Consider the following 14,389-nt stretch of genomic DNA (forward strand, 5'->3'; position numbering starts at 1 on the left):
CTAATAACATTCCCACAACTTGGGAGCAATTAAAAACTATCATGCGACACCGATTTGTTCCTTCCTATTATGCACGAGACTTGCTTAATAAAATGCAGCGTTTTCAGCAAGGAACCAAATCTGTAGAAGAGTATTATCAGGAGTTGCAAACCGGCATGATTCGTTGTGGTTTAGTTGAGACTAATGATGCTGCGATGGCACGATTTCGTGGTGGTTTGAACCGTGAAATTCAGGATATTCTTGATTATAAGCACTACGATGATATTACTACTTTGTTTGCATTTGCTTGCAAAGCTGAACGTGAAGTGCAGGGACGACGAGCAAGGACCCATTCTAACTCTTTTGCAGGTCGCACTACTTTGACCCATTCAACCCCTACGACGCCCTATACACCTAGTAGTACGTCACGTGACAAGGCAGCAGCTCCACCTCCAGCGCCCCCTTCAGTTAATAAGAGCGCCTCCTCTTCCACTAGCCGCACAAAGGACATTCAATGCCATCGTTGCAAAGGTTATGGGCATATGATACGGGACTGCCCCAACAAGCGTACGTTGATTATACGTGATGATGGTGAGTATTCTTCCGCTAGTGATTCCGATGAAACTATATATGCTATGCTTGCTGCTGACGTTTCAGGACATGTGGAAGAACACGTGGCTGCCACTGACGCCGACAAGTATGAGAGTCTTGTTGTGCAGCGAGTCCTCAGTACACAAGTTGCACAGCCTGAGCAGAACCAGCGCCACACTTTGTTCCACACCAAAGGCGTTGTGCAAGAACGATCCATTCGCATCATCATTGACGGCGGTAGTTGCAACAATTTGGCAAGTTCGGATCTGGTGGAAAAGTTGTGTCTCCAAACGCGTCCACATCCACATCCCTACCACATTCAATGGCTCAACCAGGGTGGCAAACTCAAGGTAACACGCTCGGTTCGTGTTCACTTCTCCATGGGTTCTTATTCTGATTATACTGATTGCGATGTTGTTCCTATGGAGGCATGTTCGTTGTTGCTTGGTAGGCCGTGGCAATATGATACTGATTGTTTACATCATGGTCGCACAAATCATTATTCATTACTGTTTAAGGGCAAGAAAATTATTCTTCATCCAATGACCCCTGAACAGATTGTGAAAGATGACATTGCTAGGGCTACTAAAGCATTAAAACAATGCCAACAACAACCAGCCACGTCTAAAGAAATTAAGCTACATGCTCCTGTTTTACTTGCTACGCGTGCTGATTTTGATGAACTACATGTTGATAATATGCCTTGCTATGCGCTTGTATGTTCTCATGTGCTGGTTTCACTCGATGATGCACCATCTTTGGATATACCCCCTGCTGTTACTAAGCTTTTGCAGGACTTTGCCGATGTGTTTCCGAAGGACTTACCACCAGGTCTTCCTCCCATTCGTGGCATTGAGCACCAGATCGACCTCATCCCGGGCGCCCAGCTTCCAAACCGCGCCCCGTACCGTACCAATCCTGATGAGACAAAGGAGATTCAGCGCCAAGTCCAAGCACTACTTGATAAAGGCTACATTCGTGAGTCTCTTAGCCCTTGCTCTGTTCCTGTGCTACTTGTCCCAAAGAAAGATGGTACCTGGCGCATGTGTGTAGATTGTCGAGCGATTAACAATATCACAATTCGTTATCGCTATCCTATACCTCGCCTTGATGATATGCTTGACGAGCTTAGCGGTGCTGTTATATTCTCCAAGGTAGATTTGCGTAGCGGGTACCATCAGATTAGAATGAAACTTGGGGACGAATGGAAGACGGCTTTTAAAACAAAATTTGGCTTATATGAATGGTTAGTTATGCCGTTTGGATTGACTAATGCTCCCAGCACGTTTATGCGCTTAATGAATGAAGTTTTGAGGCCTTTCATAGGCTTGTTTGTGGTTGTTTATTTTGATGATATTCTGATTTACAGCAAGTCTAGGGAAGAGCATTTGGAACATTTGCATGCTATTTTTGATGCTTTGCGCGCTGCCCGCTTGTTTGGTAACTTGGACAAGTGCGACTTCTGCACACAACGTGTTTCGTTTCTTGGCTATGTTGTTACTCCGCAGGGCATTGAGGTGGACAACAGCAAGATTGACGCCATCCAGAGCTGGCCCACGCCAACGACAGTTACGCAGATTCGGAGTTTTCTTGGGCTTGCAGGTTTCTACCGACGGTTCGTGCGTGACTTCAGCTCCATTGCCGCCCCGTTGCATGAGCTCACCAAGAAGGGTGTTCCTTTCTCCTGGGGTGTGGCACAGGACGAGGCATTCACCATTCTAAAAGATAAGTTGACACATGCCCCCTTACTACAGCTACCTGATTTCAATAAGATGTTTGAACTTGAATGCGATGCTAGTGGTATTGGGTTAGGCGGTGTTTTGCTGCAAGCGGGCAAGCCAGTTGCTTACTTTAGCGAAAAATTAAGCGGTGCTAGTCTGAATTATTCCACTTATGATAAGGAGCTTTTCGCTTTGGTTCGCACACTTCAAACATGGCAGCACTATCTTTGGCCTCGCGAGTTTATAATTCATTCTGATCATGAGGCATTAAAACATATTCGTAGCCAAACTAATCTGAACCGTCGGCATGCTAAGTGGGTCGAATTCATAGAGTCTTTTCCTTACATCATCAAACACAAGAACGGGAAAGACAACATTATTGCTGATGCTTTGTCGCGTAGATACACCATGCTGTCCCAGTTAGACTTTAAAATTTTTGGTTTACAAACTGTGAAAGAACAATACGCCGATGATCCTGGCTTTAAGGACATCATGCTGCATTGCAAGGATGGTAAACCATGGGGTAAATTCCATGTAACCGATGGGTTTTTGTTCCGCGCTAACAAGCTATGTATTCCCGCAAGCTCGGTTCGTCTTTTGCTGTTGCAGGAAGCGCATGGTGGCGGCCTCATGGGACACTTTGGCGTTTACAAGACACAGGAGATTTTGGCCGCGCACTTCTTTTGGCCCCAGATGCGCCGCGACGTGGAGCGTTTTGTTGCACGCTGCACCACGTGCCAGAAAGCTAAGTCACACCTGAACAACCACGGTTTGTATATGCCGTTACCTGTCCCTACTTCTCCTTGGCTAGATATTTCTATGGATTTTGTTTTGGGCTTACCTCGAACTAAGAAGGGGAGGGATAGTATCTTTGTGGTTGTTGATCGATTCTCTAAAATGGCTCACTTCATACCATGTCATAAAACTGATGATGCTAGCAGCGTTGCTGAGTTGTTCTTTCGCGAGATTATTCGTTTACATGGTGTTCCAAATACAATAGTCTCAGATCGCGATGCTAAGTTCCTAAGTCATTTTTGGAGATCTCTTTGGAATAAACTAGGAACTAAATTGCTTTTCAGCACCACTTGTCACCCACAAACAGATGGGCAAACTGAGGTTGTGAACAGAACCTTATCTACCATGCTTAGGGCTATGTTAGACAAGAATCTGAAACTTTGGGAGGATTGTTTGCCCCATGTCGAGTTTGCTTACAATCGTGCTACACATTCCTCCACGAAAATGTGCCCTTTTCAGGTTGTCTATGGTTACATTCCACGGGCGCCAATTGACTTGCTGTCCTTTAACCCTTTGGACGCCCCACATGTCGATGCTATTGCACGTGTTCAACAAATGTTGGACATCCATGAGCAAACACAGCAGAACATTGCGCACACTAATGCTAAAAATCAGGCTGTTGGTAGTAAAGGACGTAAACCTGTTACTTTTGAACCTGGTGACTTGGTTTGGTTGCATTTGCGCAAGGATCGCTTTCCTAGTTTGCGCAGGTCTAAGCTGATGCCCCGTGCTGCTGGTCCCTTCAAGGTGTTAAAGAAAATCAATGATAATGCTTATATACTTGACCTGCCTGCAGACTATGGTGTTTCCTCTAGTTTTAATGTTGCAGATTTGAAACCATATGCGGGCGAGGGTGAGGAGATGCCGTCGAGGACGACTTCGATTCAAGAAGGGGAGGATGATGAGGACATCAACACCGACACGGGAATGGCTACTCCAACTGAACCAGCACAAGCGCCACCAGGACCCATCACTCGAGCTCGTGCACGTGAATTAAACTTTGTGATGATTTTGAAGAATGAAGGACCAGAAGTTTCCTAAGTGCATACGCCATCAATGCTCATGATGAACCTGCCCAGAATAATGTCTAGGTGCTGCGCCACCTATGTGTTTTTAGTTTTGTCAAGAAATAACCAGGAAGGTGCTGCACCATCTAAATCAGGAAAGGGAATCAAGGAGATGGTGTGTGGCTGTTTGGGCGCCTATTCCCTACCTTGTGGGCAGGCTGGGCGTCCTCCTTCCTCCCTCCTCCCCCTATTTAGCCAAGGGCTGCGCCCCCTCTTTGGCTTGGGTTTTGTTTTGCTTAAGTTAGCCATTGCTACTTCCGAAGCTTCGTCTTCGTGTAATTCAGAACCCCACCTTCGAGTAATATTCAGGGTTGCTCGCCTCAAATTCTTGCTTGTTCTTCGATTGCCTGCAGGAATTGATCTTCGTGATCAGGTTGATCTCGCACCAGCAAGGTCAATAACCATCGGGAGTTGGTTCAGCGATTGCTAAGGCGCCACGGACTTGTTCGTCGTAGTCGGATCGCGAGGGTCGACACCCACCAAATCGTAGTTATCCTCCACTCACCGAAAGATCGGGTACTCCAGCTCTATCAGACTAGTAGCAAACGGACCGACTCCACGCGCGCTACTGGCGCAAAGATCTCCTAGAAGTCTATGCCCTTGCACTAAACAAAGCCTCGGGCGATGAGGCGCGCCTTGTGCTTGACAATGGCACCGAGCTCGTCCCACTCGACCTTGTACACCCACTTTAGGCTGATCGGACGACATCCTGGAGGTGGATCGACAAGTTGTCATGTCTCGTTTTCCTCAATCGCCTTCATCTCCTCCAGCATCGCCCGTCGCCAGTTTCCATCGCGCTCGGCCAGCGCGAACATGGGTGGTTCCTCCATACTGACGAGCAGCAGCTCTGCGTCATTGAGCAGCCGACCAGCCAGTCCTAAGGGCCCTATGCTGCCGACGATGTCGTCCAGCCTATGGAACCGTACCTCCTCACCTTCGTGGAAGGCATCCACAAACTCAGTGATGTCACTTGGAGGTGAGACGAACTCAATCAGTGTTGATGGAGTTCCCTGTTCCGTCAGAGTGCTCGGCACCCTGGTTGTAGTGCTCGGCACTACTTCTAAATAGCTCGTCACTACTCCTACAGTGCTCGGCACCACTGTAGAAGTGCTCAGCCTCAGTCTTGGAGTGGTCGGTAGCACTGCAAGACCTCTTGGCTCCGCCACGGGAGTGCTTGGCACCCGTTCTGGAGTGGTCGCCACCACTGTAGAACCTCCTGGCACCACTCCTGGCGTGCTCGGCATCTCTCCAGGAGTGCTTGGCACCCCTCCCGGAGTGCTCGGCACCTCTTCCCCAATGTCTCCACCACCGTGGATGACCAGGTGCTCGACGACGAAGGTGCTGGTGAAGCCGTCAGCTTCCTCCGTGCTCGGACTGCTCCAGTCCTAAGTCGCCTTCTCGTCGAACACGACGTCGCACGAGACAAGCACCTTGTCTCCATGTGGGTCATAGAACCGGTACGTCTTGGTACCCTCCACATAGCCCAGGAACACCATCGGTGTGCTCCTATCCTCCAGCTTGGTGAGGTTCAGCTTCGTCTTTCTAACGTGGTCGATGCTGCCGAATGTCCAGAGGAAGGACACGTTCGGCTTGCACCCATACCAAGCTTCGAACGGCGTCTTGCCCGTCAGGGCCTTGGTCGAAGCGCGGTTGAGGATGAACACCACCGTGGTCACTGTCTCACCCCAGAACCTTGCCGGCATACCTTTGGCCTTCATCATGGATCGGGCCATGCCGACCACCGTCTGATTCTGCCTCTCCACCACGCCATTCTATTATGGCGAGTACGGCGTGGTGTGGTGTCGCACCACACCCTGATCCATGCAGTACGTAGCGAACTCCACCGAAGTGAATTCGCCGTCGCGATCAGTCCTCAGCACGCGGAGCTTCTTGCCGCTCTCGGCCTCCCCGTGCATCTTGAACTTCTTGATCGTCGCTGCCTCTTCGTCCTTGCTCGTCAGGAGTTGCAGCCATATGTAGCGACTGCAATCATCCATGAGCAGGAGGAAGTACCGTCGACCACCGTTTGTGGCTAGCATGATCTGCCCGTAGAGGTCGCCGTGGATGAGCTCGAGAGCGTCCTTCGCGCGATACTTGGCTGCCTTTGGGAATGGTAGCCTCCTCTGCTTCCCGGCCAGGCAGCTGTCACACAGCTCACCTCCGTGCTTGATGTGGGGTAGCCCAAGGACTATCTTCTCCAGCCGACCAAGCGCGTCGAAGCTGAGATGTCCGAACCGGGCATACCACATCCATGGTTCCTCGGTGTGCCTTGCTGCTAGACACACCGACTGCTCTACCTTCAGGTCGAGCAAGTACAACCGGTTCAGGGACCTCTTCACCTTGGCAAGAAGTTGCTGCTCCTGGTCCCTGATCCTAAAGACTCCGTCCTTGATCAGTACCTCGCTACCGCGCTAATCCAGCTGACTAATGCTGATGATGCTAGAACACAACTGCGGGATGTAATATACATCCGTTAGCGCACGGTGCTCCCTGTTCTGGCACCTGAAGATGATGGTGTCGCGTCCTTGATAGCCACCATTGAGCCGTCACCAAACTTCACCGTACCGGTAACATCGTCGTCGAGCTCGGAGAAGGATGCCTTGGAGCCCGTCATGTGGTTGCTGGCACCAGAGTCTAGATACCACCGCTGCTTCTGGTCAGCGCCCACACATCCGAGGTGGACTTGGACGCATGGTTCGTCAAGGTTGATAGTCTTTAGGGCCTTTCTAGCTCCTTCCACCATTGTCGCCTCTTCCTTCTCCTCGGCCTAGACGTCGTGCAGTGCACATAACGTCGCCATCAGGATAGTGGCCTCATCCTCATCATCAGCTTGCGCCAGATGAGCTTCAGCCTTCTTCTCTTGTTTGCAATTTAGGCACTCCCGTGCCCAATGGCCCATCTTCCCACAGCGCTGACAGGCGTTGGGGTCGACCTGCTTCTTCTTCTCCGAAGAAGCCTTGTCGCGGCACTTGCCATTGCCACCACGGCTGGGGAGGTTGCCTTCTCGAAGTTCCTCCGAGCAGTCCACTCCTGTTCCGTCAGCAGCAGTTTGCCGCTGTCCTTCGTTGCTGTTGCTTGCTCCAAACGCTCGTCCACCGCCCGTAGACGGCCTACCACATCCTCAATGGTGAGGGTGGACAAGTCCAGCATCGTCTCTATGGAGAGAGCGATCTGGATGTACTTTGCCGGCACGGAGTGGAGGTACTTGGAGACCGCCTCCTCTTCGTCGATGGTGACGCCATGGTTCTTTAGCTTGTTGATGAGCGTCTGCAGGCGGAGGGAGAAGTCCTCCACCATTTCACCATCCTTGAACTTAAGGTTGGCGTACTCCTGCTTCAGAAGCTGGGCCGTCTCCTTCTTTGCGTGGTCAGAACCGACGCGCATCGCCGCAATAGCCTCCCACGCCTCCTTAGCTGAGCTCTTCGTCCCGAACGGCTCCCTATACTCCGCCGGTACAGCAGCGATGATAGCCTCTAACGCTGACATGTCATCTTCCTCATTGTCGGTGCCCTTGTCAACAGCATTCCAGAGCCGTCAGGCTCTGAGCTTGACCTTTATGGCCACCGACCACTCTCCATAGTTGGTGCGAGTCAGCATCGGCCAACTGGTGCCGCTGATCTTCTGCACCATGCGAACAACGACCTCCGGTCGTAGTTGGGCAGCCACAGCAGTGCCACTACTGTCGCCCATTTCCGAACCGCCCGTCATCGCCAGTGGTTAGTCTGGCGACGGCGCTTGTACGGCTCCGATACAACTTGTTAGCCCACAGGATCACCGGCTCAGGTAAGTGAACCACTCATCAGTCTTGCCGAGCACCCACTCGCTAAGCCGACCATGAACAAGCGTTGTCCGTCCCCACACACTATGGCTCGAGGTTGAAGAAGAGAGAGAACAGAGCATACACACAGTACAAGAAACCAGCGTTGGCCGAAGCCCTATATAGGAGATGGCAAATCTGAACTCTCTTTACTGAGTTGCCGTGGTAGTCTATTTATACAACTCTATCCATCTAGTCCTAGTATAACACACATGCTGCAACAGTAACTAGATAACACAACAGGACTGACTTCTACGCCTGTCCTTGCATGTGGCTACAGTGCGCTAGGTGAGCCATCCAGTGCCTGTCTCTGCAGCGGCTACAGTACTACAGCAGGGGACCTTTTCGACGCCGTCTTTCCTTGCTGTGTGTTCACACAAGGATATAGTAGATTATTCTAACACTCAGCAGCCAACCACACGCCTCACACACACACACTACCTACATCCATTCAGGGCCTGCAATTCAGCCTGGGCATTCGGTTTTAACCGACGGTTCAGTTCGGTTTTTTCGGTTTTCCAAAATTTCGGTTTTCATAAAATGACCCCCGATCGGTTTGCTAAAATTCCAAAAACCGACCAATTTCGGTTCGGTTTTTTAGTTCGGTTTTTCGGTTAAAACCGAATAAACCGATGCAAGAAAACATCATACAGGATTTAGAACTGACAACACAACATACTATATTATTTGAAGACTCAAGACTGTTACAAACTTAACAATTCAATGCTCAAATCAAATATTACAAATTTGCAGTTCATTCTTGATAATAAACCACAGTACTCCATCAGTTTTGATAAACAACAGGAAAAAAACAGGGTTCGGTTCGGTTTCTCGGTACTTCGGTTCGGTATTGCATAGAAACCGAAACCGAAACCGAACACCGAACTTAACAGAACTGGAAACCGAAACTGAACCGAAAAACCGAACTACCGACTATTCGGTTCGGTTCGGTTTTCGGTTTTCGGTGAAAAAGTGCCCAGGCTGACCTGCAATTCTCACACTACGCCGAACGCTCCGACGACGCCGGCGAGGCCTGGCATCTGCTGCTTCGGTCGACGACTCCGGAAGACCAGATGCTTGTGAGTTTGTGACGGCATAACATGCTGACATGCTATTGACTCCATATCAATTTCTATGATAACTATTTGCTCATCAGTACCTATCACGACCCTATATAATCAAGATGGTTTGGGTTAGAAGTCAAAGCGACAACATAAAAAAATGAGAAGAAATTTAATTCATATCAATTAAATTTTAGCCCTAAACGATAAGATTGTACATTACACTACTCCCAACCTACTGTTGCATTATCTCACGCTCCTTAAAAATGTCATATGTCGAATGCAGAGACAATTTGCTGTGCTCGGCTGTGCTACTTCACCGGCTGCTGCAGCTGTCGGCTGCTAGTTTTCCTTAAGAAAGAAGAGGAAGAGAAAGAAGACGACGACAAATTGGTATGCTGTGGTTCACTGCAACACACATAGCAGGTACCCTTAGGTTTGAAGTCAGATATATATAGCACCATAGTTCGCAGGGTATGACCTCTTCAAAACTAAATAAAACAAAGACAATATAAAGGTGAGCTTAAATAGCAGGTCAACTGCAGATGTTTTGATCTGTCGCTATGTCGTCCATTAAAGACCATCTGACTTAAAATACGCTTATTTAGGCTACATAGATGTCCATATATTTATTCACAAGTCCAAATTCTACTTTGCTGGAACAAAGTTAATGGTAGCTAGGTAAAAAATTAACAAGATAATGAATTACATACCTCCTTGAGCCTGAAAATCCAAGATCCTTGATTTTGGAGCCAATCACGTCAGAGCAATAAATAACTTTCTCAAGCCTGAAATTTTCGAAAATAGTGCGATCAGTGGTATCGTTCAAAAATAAAACGGACTGCACATTGAGTAAAACTGTTATAGATAATAGCCCTTTTGTGTCAAACACCTAAACCTATCATACTATATACTGACACTAGCTATCAAGCTAATAAATAGCGAATAGCAGGTTTACAGTAGATTGGTGTCTATGTCTACAGACGCTATCACGGACACTAAGTTCTACTTGCGGCATCTAATAAACACTCATAAATATATGTATGTATATCATGAATAATGACTTTCTCACACATTTGTAGCAACTAAAAAACAAATTATCGAAAATGGAACTTCAAGAATACATAATTAACTAGATATTTAGGTGCACTCGAATAGTTAATGTCACAGTCTATCATAACTTACAGTAAGAAATAAATATGATGTCCCCTATTGATTTAGTGACATGATGTTCTCTGTTGATTAGGACCTATTTGGCATGACTCCGGCTTCGGCTCGACAACAGCTTATCTGAAGGAGCCAAAGGAGCTCTACCAAATACTTTAGAAGAAGAAGTTGTTTTTTTGATCAACAGTAGAATAGTTGGAGTCGTTTTTAGGTTAGGAGTCAGAGAAAAAAAAAAGTGGCTTCTCCGGAGAAGCACTTGAGGAAGGACCCTACCAATACCAAGTAGGCTCTTAGTGGCTCATCATTAATTAACTTTGCAACCAATGGCTCCGCTCGTCATGGAATGGAGATACAAAAGTAGGCAACACCGGACTTAGGTTAAAATTCAGAGTCAGCTAAGATTTTACTAGTTATATCACCATGTTCGCTTGATAGTATCAGGCATGCTTATCAGCCATGATACAGTGTTTTTCTCTCATAACAAAACAGCATCAGCCGACTTATAAGCCACAGAAACGATCAAGCCAACAGGGTGTTTAGTGCTTCAAAGCCATCTTTACAGTATTTGATTGATTTCCTCCGGCGTGGTATATGGTATCAAATCTAGCCAAGCATCCATATTCGATTTCCTGTGGAGGCCGGACAGAATCCTCTCCGCCCGGTCCGTTCATGTCATTCCCGTACAAGCCTCCATCCGCACACCAAACCGCCTACAGCAATTGATCGGTATACAAGGATTCGTTCATCACCCCACCACCTTGCACGCACCACGCAGCATCCATAGATTAGTTTGTTCCTACAACGTGACACTTGCTTACATATACGGTAGACGTCCAACTCGCGATGGGTGTTTCCACGGCGCTCACGACACAGAATTTGCTTATCTGGTAACCAACATTATAAGAGTGGCAGGCAAGCTTTGGAAATGGACGACGGGAATAATACTAGCTAGTAGCAGCTATAGTACTAGTAGTATCATGGATGTGATTAGTTCGCCACCTATGGGCTCCGTTCGCTTGGAGAAATTTGGAGAAATCTAGATGGATCGAAAGGGATTTGTGAGAGGAAAGCAGCCATGAACAGTAGCTTTCATCCATGAACAGTGACTTTTTGGAACCAGGAGTGGATCTGCTCTCGTCTCTCGTCCAGGACATAGCAGAGCAGCCTGTCTGTCGTCTCTCACTCTCGCCAAGCGCGGAGACTATTTTTATACTTCTCCGTACTCCGTATACATACCAGTGTTCTGTTCGCTTGGCTGATAAGCCATGACTGAAAGTACTGTTGGCTGATTTATTGTGAGAAAAAAATAATGTTCGTTAATTAAAAAAGTACGACTTATAAGCCAAGCGGATAGGGCCGCACAGGATCGGACAGACACGCAGCCGAGCCGCGGCCATGTGATTGCATGCATTATTGTCGGCAGTGCACGCGCACGGACATGATCGTTCATGAACGCGGATGTTGCAGAAGACAGACACCAATGGCTCGGTTGCCATGCGCGTGTGTTCACGAAGCTAAGCACACGTACCCGACGTACTCCTACGCACTATCTTTGTCTGATGTCAGGAAGGTTTAAATCATCGATTAAATCAGTTCAATACTACCATCAAATCAATCAACAAATATTCATTTGGCTTTTGTTAGAAATTTTTCTGCATCAACTGCTCTTTGATATTACCCTTCTGGCCTTCTAAGAAAGGTTTCGAATTTGCAAAAGATCAAGTGAACTCTCAAACCCTTAACCTCCTTTTCCTTCTCCTTTCTTCTCTTTTTCTTCTCTGCTCTGCTCTTTTTCCTATGTGCCACTTCTTCTTCTCATCATGCAGCAAAGAATTTCAGAAGAGCTAGCCCGGACGTCCGTATGCAGCTCCCGAGCCTCCACTGCGACGAGAGACAGGCGCGCGGTGAGGGAAGGGGGCGAGCGGATGAGCGGCCACGCCGTGGCTCGGCCACGCGCGCAGCCCGTCTCGGTGACCAGCGTCAGGCGGGGCCTCGGGGCAGCGACTGACGAGGTGCCTCTCGGCCAGATCGGAGTCAGCGCTCGAGGCGGCAGCGCTCGCGTTCAAAGTCAGAGGCGAAATCTTGCGTCGCGGCCTCAGGTCGGCCGGTCGCTCTAGATAAGGTCTAGTTTAGTTCCAGAAAATTTTGCAAAATTTTTCAAGATTTCCCGTCACATCGAATCTTTAGACGCATGCATGAAGCATTAAATATAAATAAAAAATAAAACTAATTATACAGTTTAGACGAAATTCACGAGACGAAGAATCTTTTAAGCCTAATTAGACTATGATTGGACATTAATTGTCAAATAACAACGAAAAGTGCTACAGTAGCATTTTGTAAAAAAAATCGCCATCTAAACACAGCCTAAGAGGATGAGGAGAGGTGATTTTTTTTTCTAGGAGATGGGACTCGATCCTACATAGGTGTGGTAGCCACATCTAGATGCGGGTCATGGGACGGACGCCCGTGCCATATCATTATGGAAAGAATTTTGGCGGCAAAGGCACACTAATGAGCATCAAGGATTCAAGGTCACAGAAAAACACAAGAGCTAGGCAGCGGCGTCAGTAGACTAGGTGACAAGGAGAGGAGATAGACATTGGCCCAGTTTAGCATGGCTCCGGTTCTGGCTGTGACACCTCACAAGGAGCCCTGTCAAACAGCCATCTGAAAAAACTGTTCCTTGCAAGAAGCTCGAAGGAGCTATGTTTTTTACTAAGGAGACAGCTAAAAAAAAGTGGTCTCTCGCAATATAATACAGATTATTACAAAATTGCCACTCGAACCATTTTTGCCAAATGTTTTAAAAACGGCTTTAACTCACAAAAAAATTTGCTCCACACGAGGAGCCAGACCTACCAAACGGAGCCAAAGAGGTGACTACGGCTCAAGAGAGAGTCTGGCAACTTGAGAAAAGATAAAAGAATACCTAAAACATATCCAACAGCCTACCTTTAATGGCTCATCCTAAATTCATCCAACATTTAAATAAAATCTGTTAGTAGTTAAACGGATTTTGATTTTGTTAGTCTAATGTCCAGATTCTTGTCTGGCTGCAAAATTGCCCGGCAGGCAAACAAGCAAACAGCGCCTGGGACTAGATTTTAGTTGTTTGGGTGAGCGCTTCAGGTCGGGGCGTCATCCAAACGGCCCGTAGTGCTCCGGTGCATCCAACAACGTAACTCTTTGGCGGACCTTATAGATCACATGGATATCCCCAGAGTGGATTTGTTAATAATAGATGGTGTATGGTCAAAACATAGCTTATGGATAAATATAAAAAGCATTCATAGGGGCTAACCTACTAGGCTGCTACATGGCTACATCAGCAGAAGACAAACATGCCCTTGTCCGAGGAAATCTGTCAACGACGTCGAGCCCTAGGGTGGCCGGCCCTCGACTACGGAGATCGTAGCCTCGGTCCATCTTCTAGGACGAGGTTTTTTCCCCTCAGCAGCCTAGGCTTGAGAACGATGCAGAGAGATAGATTGATATTGATAATTCTTGATCCCCTCACACGAGTGCTGATTACATAAATATATAGCCTTTCACAAGGCAACCGACTAGAGCTAATTGCTCCTAAAACTAAGGACCTGATCTGATGGCTTTCCATCCTAGCCACTCGGTGGCTCAGCCTGCCTGCGCGACGCGCTCTGCGCGCGATCTGCTGCGCGCCGGATGTCCCTGGCACGGCGCCGTCTAGAGTACATGCGCCCGTACATAACATCTCTCCCCTCCTCGACAGCCAGCTCGTCCTCGAGCTGGAACGCAGGGAACCGGTCGGCGAAGGAATCCAGGTCTTCCCAGGTTGCTGAAGCTGCCGGCTCACCTTTCCAGCGGATGAGTACCTGGCGTACACTGCGTGCCAGGCGAGTGCGGACAACGCGTTCGGGCTCGGGCACCGTGGCGCCATTGAGGATGGCGGGAAGCGGAGGCGGTGCAATCGGCGGTTCGCCCACCCAATGCTTGAGGAGGCCGACGTGGAACACATCATGGAGCCGAGAGCGAGGCGGTAGAGCAATCCGGACCGCAACGTCGTTGACGACCTCCGTGACCTTGTAAGGGCCGAAGAAGCGGGGCTTCAACTTGCCCGTCGCAGCAGTGTCCAGGGAGACTATCGGGCGATGACGAAGTCGAAGCAGGACCCAATCGCCCACCTTGTAGGAGACGGCCATGTGCTGCTTGTCG

At 48.4% G+C, this 14,389-nt stretch overlaps 1 protein-coding gene across 1 annotated transcript; it reads right to left on the reverse strand.

Moving 5' to 3' along the window:
* Window positions 1-13,815: 13,815 nt before the first annotated feature.
* Window positions 13,816-14,376, reverse strand: LOC136506994 (uncharacterized). The gene has a single exon (XM_066501860.1). It carries the CDS (start codon window positions 14,374-14,376, stop codon window positions 13,816-13,818), a length of 561 nt encoding a protein of 186 aa, XP_066357957.1.
* Window positions 14,377-14,389: the final 13 nt, after the last annotated feature.

The sequence above is a fragment of the Miscanthus floridulus genome, chromosome 15, assembly GCF_019320115.1.
Source record: "Miscanthus floridulus cultivar M001 chromosome 15, ASM1932011v1, whole genome shotgun sequence".
Classification (NCBI taxonomy): Eukaryota; Viridiplantae; Streptophyta; class Magnoliopsida; order Poales; family Poaceae; genus Miscanthus; species Miscanthus floridulus.